The sequence below is a fragment of the Acartia tonsa genome, chromosome 1 (genome assembly GCF_053477335.1).
Source record: "Acartia tonsa isolate MP-2025a chromosome 1, ASM5347733v1, whole genome shotgun sequence".
Taxonomy (NCBI): domain Eukaryota; kingdom Metazoa; phylum Arthropoda; class Copepoda; order Calanoida; family Acartiidae; genus Acartia; species Acartia tonsa.
Window position 1 is genome coordinate 27,189,448 of NC_137260.1, and position 16,704 is coordinate 27,206,151.

General features: G+C 41.7%; 1 protein-coding gene across 1 annotated transcript in view; it reads left to right on the forward strand.

Moving 5' to 3' along the window:
* Positions 1-25: 25 nt before the first annotated feature.
* LOC145327024 (serine/threonine-protein kinase NIM1-like) overlaps positions 26-16,704 on the forward strand; it is a 106,366-nt gene continuing 89,687 nt past the window's right edge. Inside the window, exons 1-5 of the mRNA XM_080170508.1 lie at positions 26-50; positions 418-530; positions 797-864; positions 1,657-1,760; positions 15,529-15,640. Coding sequence (XP_080026634.1) covers positions 26-50; positions 418-530; positions 797-864; positions 1,657-1,760; positions 15,529-15,640 — 422 coding nt within the window. The remainder of the gene's footprint in view (positions 51-417; positions 531-796; positions 865-1,656; positions 1,761-15,528; positions 15,641-16,704) is intronic.

The window sequence follows — 16,704 nt, forward strand, 5'->3', positions numbered from 1 at the left end:
CCCCCCCCCCCTCCCATTTCTAATTATGCTTAAAAAGAAAAAGAAGAATAGTAAATTTTTTTTTGGTGGGGGCATTTTTATATCGGTTAAGCGGTTACCGAGATCATTTTAAAAAGTAACTTCTAATGGGTCCTGGAAAGGTTTTTCTTTATAAATTATGGTTAAGGTGCAAATTAATTGTTCTTTTTTTCAAGCAAACCGAAATATATCCTTTTTTCATAAGAGTACCAGGATGACTGCCTGGGTGTCTGTAGCAAATGATCTCACTAACCACTGGTCCTATTTGGGTTTCCTTTGCAGTGAAGCTTCTAATAGGTCCTGGGAAGTTTTGGGTAATTCAGACCCAATCTTGTTACACTTGGTTCTTATACTTTTGTACTTATTCTTGAATAAATCTTAATCTCTAACGATATTCAGCTTTTAGCCAACAAAGGCTACGAACACAGAACAGCAGAAATATCCACAATAACACAAATACTAACACAACCAGCACCATTCAGTCAAGACAACCTTCAGTTAAAAACTCTAAGGTATGTAGTTAAGTGGATCTTATGGACAATGGGAATGATAAATTACTATACCTCCATATTGAATGGTGGAAAAGTTTAAACAGTTTTATCGTTATTTTTTTAGGTTTTATCTTGCGAAGGTTTACTTTAGTAATCGCAATAATTGAGTACTATTGATAAGAATTAACCCAAAGGGTTTATTTGATGTTTGTTTGACTTAAAGATAGCATTTGATAATTATTTTGCGTTTACCTAAAATTGTACTTTTTATACTGTTTTCATTTCAGCTTACAATAGCCGAGAGTCTCTACAACAGACTTCTATTAAAATTACAAAATGACGAAGACTGGGTTAGGTAAGTAATTTAATTCATATATAACCATGGATAAGGGCTTTTATTTTAAAGAAAGTTCTACAACATCCACAAAAGATAAGCAAAACTAATGAATTATATAAATAATTAATAACAATAGTCGAGTAAAAGCTTAAATTTTTTTTAGAAAATTGACGTAAATCCATCGTAAGATTGCTTCGAATGTAGTACATCATAGTACTTACATTAAGTCTCACTTTATGAAATGTAGTCAAGCACATAACCACCCCCCCCCCCCCTCCCCTTTCCTTAATGCGAAATTAATTGAAAATAAAAGCGGTGGGAATTTGTTTATTTTTTGGGGGGATTTAATTGCCTTAAGCTGTTCAGGGTAATGCAGCAAGATTAGGGCCCCCCACATTGGGATATGAATAAAGTAAAAAAAGCAAATATAACATGATAAATTCACAATGAAAGCAAGAAAAGCATAGCTTGAAAACAAACAAAGAGTGCTATATCCACTCTTTATAAATCTACTGGTAGAACTTTTAACTTTCAGCATTGTTCTTTACACACTTCCGTTTTATAAACACACACATAAATTTTACAAACAAACGCCAGCACATGCAGTACAAAATCATAATTTTTCGAGTGCATCGCTAAATTTTTGGAAAATAGCATGTACTTTGGGTTGGTTGTCTGCAAATGTCTGGCATTTTGATGTTATCATCCTTAATACATTAAGGTAATATTTCATAGAGTTCATTGAAATATTACTTCCTTTACTAACTGTATGAAATATATCTATTTAAGAACAATCGATATTCTTTTTAGGGAAGTGCGTGGTGGTAGGCGGATTGGTCTGTATCGTATCAAAGGGGAGCTGGGAATTGGAAACTTTTCTAGGGTTAAACTAGCACAGCATGAACTTACAAGAGGTAAATTAACCTACAAAATTTTTTTCAATGAAGCCAAAGCGGACCCGTCATAAAATACGGTTGCTCCACATCTTTGTTTGAAATATAATGTTACAATTTTTAGGAAATTTTTTTTTCAGTTTAGAGTTCAAAATTAAACGCTGGAAAATACGTCTAAATCTATCTCTTTTTTTAGGGGTTTCCTTTACCACTTTTCCACTCTTCCCTCCCTTTTTTATGACGTCAAACATGACACTTCTTCAAAAAAAAAATCTTTTAAAATCGTGTTACAATTAAAATTTCCCTATTGTTGTTGGAAAGCGAAGAATAGTTATAAGTATAGATAGACAAAAATCACATTATGAATGCTGTTTAAACTTAAATTTAAAAATTCATTACTTAAAAAGAAAAAGTAATTTCTTATATAAAAAATGTATTAGTGTCTTCTAAATAAAGATTTAATCTAGAAATAGATATTGTTTATAAATATTTAATGTGTTTAATAAAAATACATCTCTCGTCGCGTCAGTGAGTTGACATTAAAAGTTTTAGTACAAAGTTTTATTTTTGTTGTATATGATAACCTTTTATGTGTTATAAAGGAGATTCAATTCTATTTTTAAGGTAATACAAATAATTAGCGAAAAAACGTAAAGCCCTAAGTAATGCCAATAATAGCTTATAAATTAAAACAAGGATGATTACATCCATAACAATGTAACAAGTAAAATAGTCTCTTTTGCCTCTAACACTTCTAAAACAAATTTAGAAGCTACTTATAATTTAAATGCATTTTTATTTATTGTTCACAATATAGAAAAAACAGGAAATTTGTCACAATAGTAATTATTTGATAATTTGTAGTAAAAATTTTTTTTTGTTACATATTTCTGATACTGATTAACTGATACTAAAATTACAAAGCACTACAAACAGTTAATTACTTCCAACGAAATAAAATTCAGAATTGCAAAGCTTTTTGTTAATTTCTGAATGTCGCAGTTTTAATTAATTGTGTCAAAAGTTCTGAGGTAATAAAATCATAAAAAAATATTATTCCCTTAAACTTTGGGGACAATAAACAACTGTAGATTATTATTTGAGTTTTCCGTGCAAAAAGTAAAATTTTTTTCCGACAAAAGAAAGTTGACCAATTGCCGTAATAAAAGTTAAAAATCCTCTAATGTATTATAAATTTGATTGTTTTATTGAATATTTTATTAATCATTTCCCTATAATTTGTCTTTGTTATTCTTTTATTCACGTTTTGATCCTAAAAACTCCGCTCGTTGAAGAAAAGGTGATAGATTCGAATTTTGGCCCAACACCGCGTCATAACAAAAGAAATAAAATTTGGTTCTTATTGCTGTCAGGTGCGCGACAATATAAAAAGACTAAGTATTTAAAATGCATAGGTAAAAAACAGGCTTAACTTATTACAACACACAGTTAAAACTTTCAGACAAAGGTGGTGAAATAAAAGTGTTGGTTGTCTGTTGGGTTACCCATTTTGCGCATGCTACACCGCAATCCAAAGATATGGAACATGTTCAAGGTGGAGATGGCCAGTTCCTGAAGCGTCACCTCTCCCATAAGAGATAATTGTAGGTAGAGGATATAAACAATTTAATACAGTATGGTTACCACTATTTATCTTCAATTTACCTCTCCCTGCATCCTTGTTCTGAAGGTGAAATGTCAACTAGATGAATTATACTATGCATGGCCATAAAAAGAAGTGTATTGCCTGTTTATCGAAATCCAATACAATCGTAATCTAAACAGGTAAATAGTGTTGGCCATAAAAATATCAAAAAATACCTACAATTTGTTTTAGAGTATAATTTGTATTAATTCCAATATTCTTCGAATCTAATTCATCAAAAATACAGTTTCTTCCAAAATTTTAACTTCAAATCCTTTAAAAAGGCTAAATTTTTCAATTCCCAATAAAAAATCTTTTACAAAATTCATGTTTGAAAGAACACTTATAAATAAGCAATGAATACAAGATTTAATTAATAAATTTTATAAAGACTCTATCCAGACTAACCTATAGCTTTTATTGAATGTTAAATCGATGCTTGAAAACATTATTGTTATATTTGATTTCTCAAATATGTTTTAGAATTCAAAAAAAATAGTATTACAGTATATTTTTTTATTATTTCAAAAGAAAACAAGGATGACAACATCCATAAAAGCGAAGCACTGAAACGTTAGGACAAACGAAAATTAACTCTTTATAGTGTGAGAACTGAATAATTAGAATATAAATGTTTAAAAGTCAAAGGAAACAAAATTGTAAGTAAATCTGATGAAAATCTGCTTAAATACAAGATATTGTTTAAGGACATACTTACATTTTTAGGACTTGATTATAGAGTTGCTTCGCTTATAATATTTTTCTTTATTGTCCCAGGAATCAATATACCAAAAATCAGATCAAACGGTTAATTGGTGCTTGCTTACATGTGAAGACCGGAGCACCGAAACCCCCCCTGCTTAGTTTTGACAAAAATAAAAAATAAGGGGTGGGTAGTTTTTTAACCCCCCGCTTAGTTTTGACAAAAATAAAAAATAAGGGGGGGGGGGGGTAGTTTTTAACCCCCCCCTTAATTTTGAAGAAAATCAAAAATAAGGGGGGGGGGGGTAGTTTTTTTCACTGTACAACACGCCAGAAAGTTGAGTGAGGTAAATCAAGTAAATCCAGTATACCAGAGGGGAAACCTTATTACAGGGATATTCATGTTTTGGGGCATAATTTCCTTATTTATTGACTGATTTTAGTAATTGATGTATCCCTGAACAGAAAATAAGGAGGAGAGGGGCCAGTAAAAGGTTTTAATTTTGTGCGCTGGTGAGTCTGAATAAGTTTGAATTTGAGGAACTCATTTCCTTTAAGGTTTCCACCAATCATGTTGTGTGTTTAAAAAGTTTAAATATAGATAGTGTAACGATCATTGTGACTTTTTTTTGAGCGCGCTGTTGATGAAAGATGTTTATTGTCGGGTGGGTACTCAAATTTTCAAAATTTCAGGTTAGGTTATAGGCTAGGGAGCTGAGCGCTGCGGCCACAGATGTTCATTGTGGGGGGTACCCTAATTTTCATAATTTCAAAAAACTATTTTAGGTTAGGTTATAGGCTAGGTAGCCGAGCGCTGCTACCACAGATGTTTGTTTTCAGGGGAACTTCTCAATTTTGAAAATATTTTTATTTCCTAAATAGGATAATTAATATATTCATTTAAATTTAATACTGTTGGTATCATGGATGGGCTTCCCGTCCATAGCTTTGGTAAACATCTCGGCGCAAATGTTAGAAAACTCTACGGTTTTAAATGTGAAACTTTAATATTTAAATGTTTTCTGTGTGTACTCTCTGAAATCCCGCACTCTTTCGTGCGGCACTCCAATTTTCCCCCCCATACCCTGATATAGTGAAGTGAGTCAAAAGAGAGTATTAAATTAAATGAATATCTCAATTATCCTATTTAGGAAATAAAAATATTTTCAAAATTGAGAAGTTCCCCCTGAAAACGAACATGTGTGGCCACAGCGCTTGGCTCCCTAGCCTATAACCTAACCTAACCTAATCTAAAATAGTTTTTAGAAATTTTGAAAATTAGAGTACCCCCTACAATGAACATCTGTGGCCGCAGCGCTCAGTTCCCTAGTCTATAACCTAACCTAACCTAACCTAACCTAAAATAGTTTTTTGAAATTTTGAAAATTAGAGTACCCCCGACAACGAACATATGTGGCTGCAGTGCTCAGCTCCCTAGCCTATAAATTAACCTTACCTAACCTAAAAGTTTTTTGAAATTTTTCTGCAGGGCAAGGCAAAGACTTAGATTGAATTCAAACTCTGCCTTGCCTATAATGTCTGGAAAACAGCAAGGAGGAAAAGTTCAGGGCAAGGCAAAGACTTAGATTGAATTCAATCTCTGCCTTGCCTATAATGTCTGGAAAACGGCAAGGATGAAAAGTGCAGGGCAAGGCAAAGACTTAGATTGAATTCAAACTCTGTAGGTGGGGGGGGGGGGGGGGGGGGGGGTTACCAAAATTTTTAAGATTGATCAAAATTTTCCTAAGAGGATAACGCCAGATTTTTTCTTTCATTTGCCTTAGGCCTGTTTCTATTGTTTGTCACTTTTAGAAAAATCTAGCCTTTGTTGTATTCTAGCGTTTGTCATATCTAGCTTATGTTGTGTCTAGTGTTTGTCTGCTTAGCAATTGTTCATCTACTGTTTGATGTATCTAGGGTTTGTCATAATACCTCAAAAATATATTGATCATTAAATTTGGACAATAAATAACAAGTCTATGGTAAAAGGTAAAGAAATTGTCCCCTTCCTTCCCTTTTTTCCCCCTTTCCCCTATCCCCCTTCCCTATATAAAGACTTCTAATGTATTCCCCTAAAGATTACCTTTCCAAAAACACATCAATCACTAAATTTGGACAATAAATGACAAGTCTATGGTGAAAAGTAAAGAAATTGTCCCCTTCCTTCCCTTTTTCCCCCTTTCCCCCTCAGTCCCCATGAAAACACTTCTGATATATTCTCCTTAAGACTACCTGTTCAGGGATACATCAATTACTAAAATCAGTCAATAAATAAGGAAATTATGCCCCAAAACATGAATATCCCTGTAATAAGGTTTCCCCTCTGGTATACTGGATTTACTTGATTTACGTCACTCAACTTTCTGGCGTGTTGTATAGTGAAAAAACTACCCCCCCCTTATTTTTGATTTTCTTCAAAATTAAGGGGGGGGTTTTGAACAAAAAGTCTTTGCCTTGCCCTGCACTTTTCCTCCTTACCGTTTTCCAGACATTAAAAAACTACCCCCCCCTTATTTTTGATTTTTGTCAAAACTAAGCGGGGGGGGGGGGGGGTTTCGGTGCTCCAGTCTACCACATGTAAGCAAGTACCGGTTAATTAGATCACATAAAAATTTGTTGTTGAAAAAGTAGAAAAATCAACATGTTTGAAATGGACGTACGGACATTCTGGTAATGATTATAGAGTTGCTACGCTTTCTAAATCGTACCTAACTACTACAGGAATCACTATGCAAAGTTTGAAATCGATAGGACAATTCTAACATGCATAAATTAACTAATAAAAGCTATCTATCTCGGACGGACGTACGGACGGACCGACCCTAATTATAGAAAAGCTTCGCTTTCAAAAAGAGGATTTTATAAAGCAGACAAAAATTTAATGTTTTTAGAAATAACCAATGGCTGTCTTTAGCGGATTAGAAACATCTTTAATTATGGATTTAGGAATAAAATATAAGCAAGATATAATTTCATAATATCTTATCAAAAAATAGCCTAAAGCTTAACATTAACTTGTAGTGTTTTTTCTCAAAGTTAATTTCGAGCACTGAAGCCCATCCCCTCTTTTTTAAAATTAATCAAATACAAGTAGGAGGGGAATATTTTCTTCTTATGCATAACCCCAGCGGGGCTTCCTATTACCCAATATAACCTAAAATATTTTAATAAATGATGGGTGGCGGGTGGTTAGGGAAACCATCAACACTGTCTTATGTATCTCAGGTAACACAGAATATCAATATTACATCTAACATACATCCAACTACTGTACTGTACTGGAGTCTTTATATTGAATAATTGAATTAATTATAATTCTTCTTACCTTAGCAATTATAATAAGTTTATGCAGATCAATAGTAGGCCGTGAAAAGGCAAATTTTTGCAATAAAATTGCAATGATATCATTGTAAAGAAAAGTTACACCAAAGTACAATATTTTCACTATTATCAGAAATTTAGGGATATCTATGATATAAGAAATTATGGTTTTTTTCTGAAGCAAATAACCTCAGGCCAATTCATATTTTAATAAAATAGATAAGTATTATAAGTAAATTTTGGAGTCTCCCTTTAGGTGAAAAAGCATGAAGTTTTTTTTCAGAAGGCTCTCCTTGACCAAAACAATAATTCTGATAAAACACACCCACTAAACCAATTCAAACTCCATGAAAAATAAAAATATGCCCATTGTCTTTTCCTTTTTATGGAAAGCCTATGAAGGAGTTGCTCATAAAAAATTTTAAGTATATTCCGAGATACTGTTTTCCTTTTTTGTAAACCTTAATTCTCGTGTTACGGCTTTTATTTGAACAACTTAATTCTGAGATTACTGCTTTAAATTGCCTGTTGTTTCAATTTATTCTCAACTCATGAAATGGTTTTGTACTCTGTTTAACCCTGAAAATAGGGGGAATAAAGTTAAAACACAAAGACAGATTATTTTAAATGTAAAAATGCAACAAGAGAAATTCCTTAATGCATAAAATAAGTAATAGTAAATGAAAATTTGGTCAATAACTCAACAATTAAAAATAATCCTTTAGAAATATGTATTGTTTTTCTAATTCGTAAACTACAATAGAATGGAACAATCGCCCAATTGATGTCTATTGCAGTTGTAAATTGTAAGTGTGGTATTCGGCAACCGTGAGCCATGCCTATGGCAACCCTGACCGGGGTTCGGGGAAGGGCCAAAGGCCCTCCCCCGAGTCCTGGGGAAGGGGTCTGCCGACCCCCTCCCTATGCCTAAAATTAATGATTGATTCTGACAGCCTTATTATGGTTAAGCTGTATTGTTAATTCCCCCCACCCTTTCCAGGGATGGGGGATCATTATTGCCCAAACTGACTATTGTATATGTATTATATTGCTTTTATTTATGATTATTTATTCCTATCTGTGTAGCTATTGTTTGTTGTATATAACTTCAGTAATCCTTAGACCTTCAATAAAGGAACAACTGAATAGATCCTGTTTATTATTTAGTGATTGCTAGAGAAGCGTAGCTTCTCTATAGTATAGGTGTCCACGTCTGTTCACACTGCCGTAGTCATTTGAACTCTGGTGTCTGCCATTTATCCTAGGCGGATACCACAACTTTTGGTGACAGCTGTGTGAGATTACGGCAAACCACAAGTGTAGAGCAGACGCGCAGCTGAGGCTAAGGTACTCCCAGCAGTGAAACTGGCAAAACTGACACAAGCAACCTGAATTACCCACCCTGGATAGCAAGGTCTAACTCTGCATCCGGCAGTTGTGGAAGCGAAATCTAGCGAGATCGGACGAGAGACTGCGGAGAGCAGCAAAACTTGACGGAGAACCGCGAGAAGCGCCGACATCTAACGGAGAATTGAGCGCTCAAGGGCTGAAACAGGCCTGCGGACGGGCTGAAACAGGCCAACTAAGTGTAAACGGCTGAAAATAGGCCAACATTTACTGCAAGAGATAGCAGGATTCGAACCAGCGGCGCTGCAGGACGGGACATTCCCTGCCGCCACCAGCCGGATTCAGATACACGGCGCTGCAGGACGGGACATTCCCTGCCGCCGACAGACTGAAACAAGCCAAGGATTCGAACCAGCGGCGCTGCAGGACGGGACATTCCCTGCCGCCACCAGCTGGATTCGGATACACGGCGCTGCAGGACGGGACATTCCCTGCCGCCGACAGGCTGAAACACGCCAAATAGCTGCGAGCTGCGAGCCAACATACGAGTGTAGTGTACCAAGCAGAGGAAACTACGTCAACTCCAAGTATTCTGAGAGGCTACAGCGCAGCCACCCATCTAGAAAAGCAGATATTATATCACATTTTAGAGATTACCACCCTAGTGTGAAGGCTGAACAATAGATTTATGAGCAAGGATTGGTAAACAATTTGTTGTGTATTGTGAATAGAACAGGCTTGGTAAGCAAATCTGCTGTGTATTGTGATAAGGCCAAAAATAGAAGCTAGATGTAATATAACAATGCATTGATAAACAATCTAACCACCCAAGCCTCCAGCACAACAAATACACCCCTTATTCCAGAGGAAAGGGAGGGGCCCACCATCCATTGAGGAAAATACAATCGAGGTGACATAACAATAAGCCCAGGATTAAGGAAAAGGGCACAATTACCTCACCACACAGTTACCTCAAACCCACAGCACTCCCCCCTCTCCACAGGGGGAACGGACGGTTTTACCCCGTCCCCTCACGCGCTTCCCCCCTCCTACCCACACTTGACTAAGTCAGCCCACGGTGTGGAGATAGCGACCGGGAGAACAGAGCGCCATTTACGGGTCGCGCAGCAGAGTTCGGGACGTATAACAAAATTCAACGGACAAATAAGACAAAGCGGACCAATGAGAGAGCGGGTTGAGGGATAAGTGCGCGTTTTACCTGTGTGCGCGGATTTGACGGTGCGTAAGCGCGTTGCAAGGAAAGGATATTTCACGCACACACACACACCGGAGCGGAGCTACTCCATAGCATCTAACAGAGATATTTTTAGAAAACAAGACTTACAAACTTCTCCCTCCTATCTATAGTGTGATAAAGGAAAACCCAATCAGTTCCTGACAGCAGTTCAGACCCTCAACAGCTATCTACCCCTACCAGCCTACTCTACAACTCAGAAAAAAAACTAGTGACAAGTACATCTAAGTTACATCTTTGTAGTTAAACTACCAACCTAGTGATAAACAGTGTTGGCTGCTAGGCTAGAAAGCCTTAAGTGTAAACCATTTATAGTATTGACTTAAAACTTCGTGTCCCGCCGCTGAACCGTTGACCCGATGGAGCAGCCGCAAGCGCCAGGAGGCGACCAAGCCCAAGGATGGCTCCAGGATGACCCCCAACCGGCTCCAGCCGAGTACCGCAAGCTGATGCTGAGTAACCTGCCGGAGTATAGAGGACCGCCCAAGCAATCCTGGAGTTCCCACATCCGCAGACTCGAGATGTCATGGGCGGCTTACCGCGTGCCTCCCCATGACACACTAAACCGCCGCAACGCCCTTTTACTGTCACTGGTGGGGCAAGCGGCGGAGATGGTCTCTCATCTGTTTGGCGAGGCAGGCCAAGCCTTGACATACGAACAAGTCAAGGCCGAGTGTGAAATGTTATTTCGTCCAGCCTTTGAATCCCAGACTTTGAAGCAAGCCTTCAGGGATTACAGGCAACACTCAACAGAACCTATACAAGCATACATATCCACAAAGTGTGCCTTGTATAGGGAGGCCTACAGCCATGAGGACCTTGAATTGTTGATAGACGAATTAAATCGTGGCATTCATAACGCTAATGTGAAACGTGAAATGATGAGTCATGAGATCGCCTCGGTACCTGAGTACACGAGGCGAGCCATGTTCACCGTCACAATGATTACCAAGCAGCTGAAGGAGGGTGTGTGCCTAGTGGACGCCACCGACGGGCTCACGGGATCAGCCAGCGTCCAGTTGCCCCACTACGACGAGTCAGAGCCAATGGAGATTGGCGCCTTGGCTCCGGGTCTCCACCAGATGGGGAAGGTCGCCCCAGATGACAAGACTTCAGGCCGCTGTTTCCGCTGCCAAGGGAAAGGCCACCGAGCCCGAGACTGTCTGACGCCTATGGAAGTCAGCCTAGAAGAGAGACGCACCCAGCCACGCCATGACCGTCCTGCCAAGTGCGACAGTTGCCACTATGCCGGCCATACGGCGGCCGAGTGCAGAGCCGACTGGGACCAGGTAGCCGGCCGGAGGCGCACTGCAGACAAGGGCGCTCCCCCAGGAAAGCCCAGCAGAGTAGCCAACATGGAAGGGAGCGCGCCCCCAGCAACACCGCAGCAAGAAGCCGCCCCCAACGCAGCGGGCTGAGCCGACGGGATGCCGCAGTTTGGAACCGTCCCAGCTAGAATCAACGTACTGGGAGGAGCGGCTGAACCCAACCGGGTTGGCCTGGGCTTCAGCCTCAACCACCTGGGGCCGGAGTTTGTGCAGCCCAACAACATCGCCGAGCCAGAAGTCCTGAGGCCCCAGCCCTTCAGCCTAAACATGATGGGGCCTGCCCGACCGAGCCTACCCAGCAAGAGTGGAGGGGCGCTACCCAGCGTCACTGAGACGGTGTACGGAGAGGCCCTGGCGGCCGTTGAACGAGAGAGGCAGGAGGCGCTAACCAGCGCATCAGAGTCGATGTATGGGGCGCCACCCGGCGCCGCCACCTGCGATGACTGGGGGGTGCTATCCAGCGCCCCCACCCTGGTGCCTGGGGCGACAACCGTCGCCGCCACCGAGATACCTGGATCCTGGAACGAGCCAGCAGTCCCAGAGGAAGGGGTGACACCCGCCACCCCCAGTCAGCCAGCGCCACCAGCCCGTAGGGAGAGCCCAGCCATACACCATCCAGCGCCCACTGCCAGCCGAGGGAACCCAGCTGCCCATCACTTCCAGTCGAGCCAGGATAAGTTAAATTTGACAAATGTATTGTATCCAAATTATTGTAACCCCCCAACCTTGCCTGTGCCTCCTGCACCAGAGGCTGGGGAGATTGAAATTTGGGGATATAAGGACTTGCCTGTGCCACATGCACCTGAGTTCCTAGGGCAGGGGAGGGACGTAATTCAGGGCGAGCCTGTGCCACACGCACTTCAGCCCCATGCCACTGGGCATGCCATGGACAAGGGAAGGGACCCCTTGGGGCTAGGGGAGCCGACACCCAGGCAGGCGCCAGTCGCCTGTCAGTCTGTCATTGGGGAGGGTATCGGGATGCCCCGGGCACCCAAAGATAACGCTCAATGGAAATTTGTATCTAGCCAGGAGCAACCCAGCCGTGTCCAGCCCCAAGAAGCAGCCGTGGCCCGAGCCGAAGATCCCCAGCCGCGTGTGCGAGGTAGATGGCTGTCTGGTAGCTTCTCACACTGGTGGATGGTTCTGTGGGGACTACTGCTCGCAGCCGTGTGGCCTACAACTAGCTACGTCCTGGTAGGGTGGGACTGCGCCAACCCCACCCACGTCACAGCCTACAACAAGGAGAAGATGTGTAGCACGGAACCGCTACACCAGGAGGTGCCCCTGGGCCACGAGGTACATGTCCTGCAGCAAGTCAAGATTAGGGAAACAACAGGATATAGTTGTCAGCTCACCGTGTCCCAGTGGACATTTAGGTGTGGGGTATGGGGTCACCTCAAGGTGACCTCGGTCCCCACCCTCATGAGGCCAACCAAGATTGATCCAGAAACGTGCCGAGACCTGGCCAGGAACCGAGTCTACACGCTGCCAGGCAAGACCCAGCCACTGACGTTCCAGCTGAACCATCCCCTGTTCTTCACCCTCGACATGGTGGGCGCCTTGGTCAACAGCCCCGAGGGGGTGGGTTGTGAAGGGGAGGACGTCCATTTCGAGGGCCAGCTGTACCGCAATGAATTAGTGCTCCAGGAACGACGGCTGCTGGTCAAGGAAGAGACCTACGTAGTAGAGGATGGACGGGTGGAGTCCCAATCTGACCACCTGACCCTAGAATGTCCCCATTCTGAGCTGTCTTGCATTACTGGGGAAGCCACCTACGTGTGGGACCACCTGGGGAGAGATTGCCCCTTGAGGCTGATCCGCAGCCTCCAGCCTAGCCTAGTGATGGATGCGTTCCTGGTTGACCATCAAGCCCAGTTCTTCATCAACATGACCACCCCCACCTCAATAGTGAACTGCGACTTTGAGGCCCATGCCACCAACCACCCAGCATTGTTCGTGGCAGCTGACCCGGCCGCGGCAGCGCTGCCCAGAGTATCGGCCAGGGATGTGGATGTCCCCCTGCAGGCCCAGATACATGCAGGCTACATTGGATTTACCCTGGAGACACGCATGAAAAGCACAGCGGCAGAAGAAGTAGCGGCCAATTGCTGGAAGCTCCAGCAACTAGACCCGGCTCACCCGGTGCGTGTCCAGGGGAGCACGTTCTCTGTGCTGAGGGGAGATGTCCTGCTCCAGCTTACCTGCCAACGCAACAAATATGTTGTCCGTGAGAGCAATGAATGTTGGGATAAAGTACCAGTGGAACCCACAGGATTCGTAGACGCCGTGACAAGGGTGTATAGCGGCCACGCCACCAAGATTCCTTGCTCCTCCACCTACCCCCTAACTGTGCACGCGGAGGAAGGCTGGATAGAGCTAACCCCCGCACCTAAGAAGAGGCCACCCCCGCTGGATACGCCCAAGCAGCTGCTGACAGAACCCTTGGATGACTTTAGTTCGGGAGGCTTGTATTCGCAGGCTGAGCTGAACGACTGGCAGCAGCTGCTAGCGTTCCCAGCGTATAAAGCCGCCATGCTGACTGGCCTGTCTTATGGCTCATGCGTTCAGCAAGGTAGCTGTTCGGCCACCGGAGACCATGGGATCGTGTCCTACAATATCGACCGACTGGCGGATGAAGGAGAGGCCGCCCTGGATGTCTGGGCTGGGTTCAGACAAGCTATTCACGAGTGGGGAGATGGCGCAGCCATACTGTGTTTGCTGTTGTTGATCCTCAAACTGCTGGGGGATTTAACCATCATTTCCCTGGCAGCCGCACAAGGAGGTGTACGGGCCGCCATGAATGCGATGTCACAAGTGTTCCTGTACCATCCAACCTTGTACAGGAAGGCCTTGGCCAGAGCCCGACTCACCCATGCCAAGTCCCGGGACTTTTCAGTAGACTGGGATGCCATTCCTATCGGCCGGGAAGCAGCCGAGGAAATGGTGTCCATGCAATCAGCCGATAGCGGGCATGACCGCCCAGGCAGGCCTGGACCACCCTCTGGAAAGCCCCGCGGCCCCTCGGGAGGCCAGGCTGTCGCTCAGACGGTCAACTTGGTAGCCAGTGCCCCAGCCGCTGCCAACAACAACCAGAATGCCCCGTTACTGACCGGCCCCGCAGCAGCTGTGCCCCACGCCAACCTGACACCTGCTGGCGCCGAGCTACGTGTCCAACCAAAGCCAGCCTCTACCTTCTATCCCACGTTGGGAGCCCATCAGCCCTGAAAATCACCACTAGGATTCCATTGAATCATTATCGTTTGTATATATATCTTAGCCCTAAGGAGCGGGCCGAAGGCCTCAACCACTGTCGGAAGTCTGGCAGGGAGACCCCCTCTCAGCCTTCCGAGGGGAGAGTTGTGGTATTCGGCAACCGTGAGCCATGCCTATGGCAACCCTGACCGGGGTTCGGGGAAGGGCCAAAGGCCCTCCCCCGAGTCCTGGGGAAGGGGTCTGCCGACCCCCTCCCTATGCCTAAAATTAATGATTGATTCTGACAGCCTTATTATGGTTAAGCTGTATTGTTAATTCCCCCCACCCTTTCCAGGGATGGGGGATCATTATTGCCCAAACTGACTATTGTATATGTATTATATTGCTTTTATTTATGATTATTTATTCCTATCTGTGTAGCTATTGTTTGTTGTATATAACTTCAGTAATCCTTAGACCTTCAATAAAGGAACAACTGAATAGATCCTGTTTATTATTTAGTGATTGCTAGAGAAGCGTAGCTTCTCTATAGTATAGGTGTCCACGTCTGTTCACACTGCCGTAGTCATTTGAACTCTGGTGTCTGCCATTTATCCTAGGCGGATACCACATAAGAATAGGGCGTATAATTGTTATTGCTCATCTACGCTCCCCTACCCTACGACACTGTTTCTAATTTTCATTACAAATTTTTATAAAAGTTTTATAGAAATAATTAAAAAAGCTAGACTGAAATTTGTACAGTTATCATAATTCAGTAGGAAAACTGATATTTATTGTTGACTAAAATAATTTTATTTCGTTGGTGCGCGCCTGTACTAGCTAGATGGTTAGACTCATCCCTGAGTATAATTATTTTTCTTGTCAGCAGCCCAACATGAGATAAGAAAATCGAGTTATATTTTATATTTATCTATCCCTGTGCATAAAAACCGCATAGAATTAATAGTCAACAATAATTTTGATGGGTTTTTTTAGAACGGGTAGCCATTAAAATCATCGACCGGAACAACCTTGACACAAAGACGGCCAAAATGTTGCTCAGAGAAATTTCTGTCATGTCATCCTGTAACCATCCTTCATTAGTTAGGTAAGTTATTTAGAGGCATGTATTAGAAGATTAAAAATTATCTTAAAACCTTTAAAAGACTTGTATCTAAATATTTAAATAGCCTAAAACCATCTCGGAACCGACTGTCTAGCTTTAAGTCTTTCTGTTTTGTGGTAATTTTAAAAGCGAAGATTTTTTATAATTAGGGTAGGTCTACGTCCTTCAGTACGAAACGCATAACTCTTTTCTTTAATTACGGCATGTTAGAATTGGCAATTTAAACTTGTCATGGTGATTCCTGTAACAGTAATGTCCTATGAAAAAGCGTAGCAAATCTGTAATCGTTACTAGAATTTCGGTACGTTTATTTAAAACATGCTAATTTTTAACTCAGGTTTTAGACTTTCGACTATATGGAATATGGATGTTGTCATCTTTTTTTACGTAATTTTGTAATCAACTTAACATGGAAACCATTTTTGAAACCTTAGGGCTTAGAAAGTCTGTTAGATAGTACTTTCAGACAAGTTATCCACTTTAAAAAAGGCAAACAATATATTATTTATCTGATTCTAGTTTTACATCATAACAATTTGAAGCTTATATCCTAATATATAATTAAATAAGTATGTAGGCCCTTTAAGATCTCGCCAACCCCTGGAGTTTTTCATAAGAAGGAAGCTTTATATAGGGTTTGGGATAGTTTTAGGCTATTTGATTTCTAAATTTAAGTTTTTAATAGTTATATTCTATTTTTCATCCCCTCTCTACCCATTCCAACACAGAGCACCCTTTATGCTAGAGCGCAGCCTTTTAAAGTTTTTTTTCTTTTCAGTGCAGTTGTTACGGTTTTAAAAGGAAGCCTGCAAGAAATACCACGCTTTGACTGCTGAAAGACTGCCACAAGTAGACCCATTACCCCAAATTTGAAGCCTTCAGCTTCTATAACAAAAAAGTTCTAGGCATTTTAAATTGACATTTTATAGACAATGGAAATTTTGAAAAAAATTCAATGCTAATGTTAGAAATTTTGAAATTAAACTACGTGGCCTAGAAACAAAATTATAAGCTTTTTTGTCAGAAATTTAGGTTGCCCGTAACTA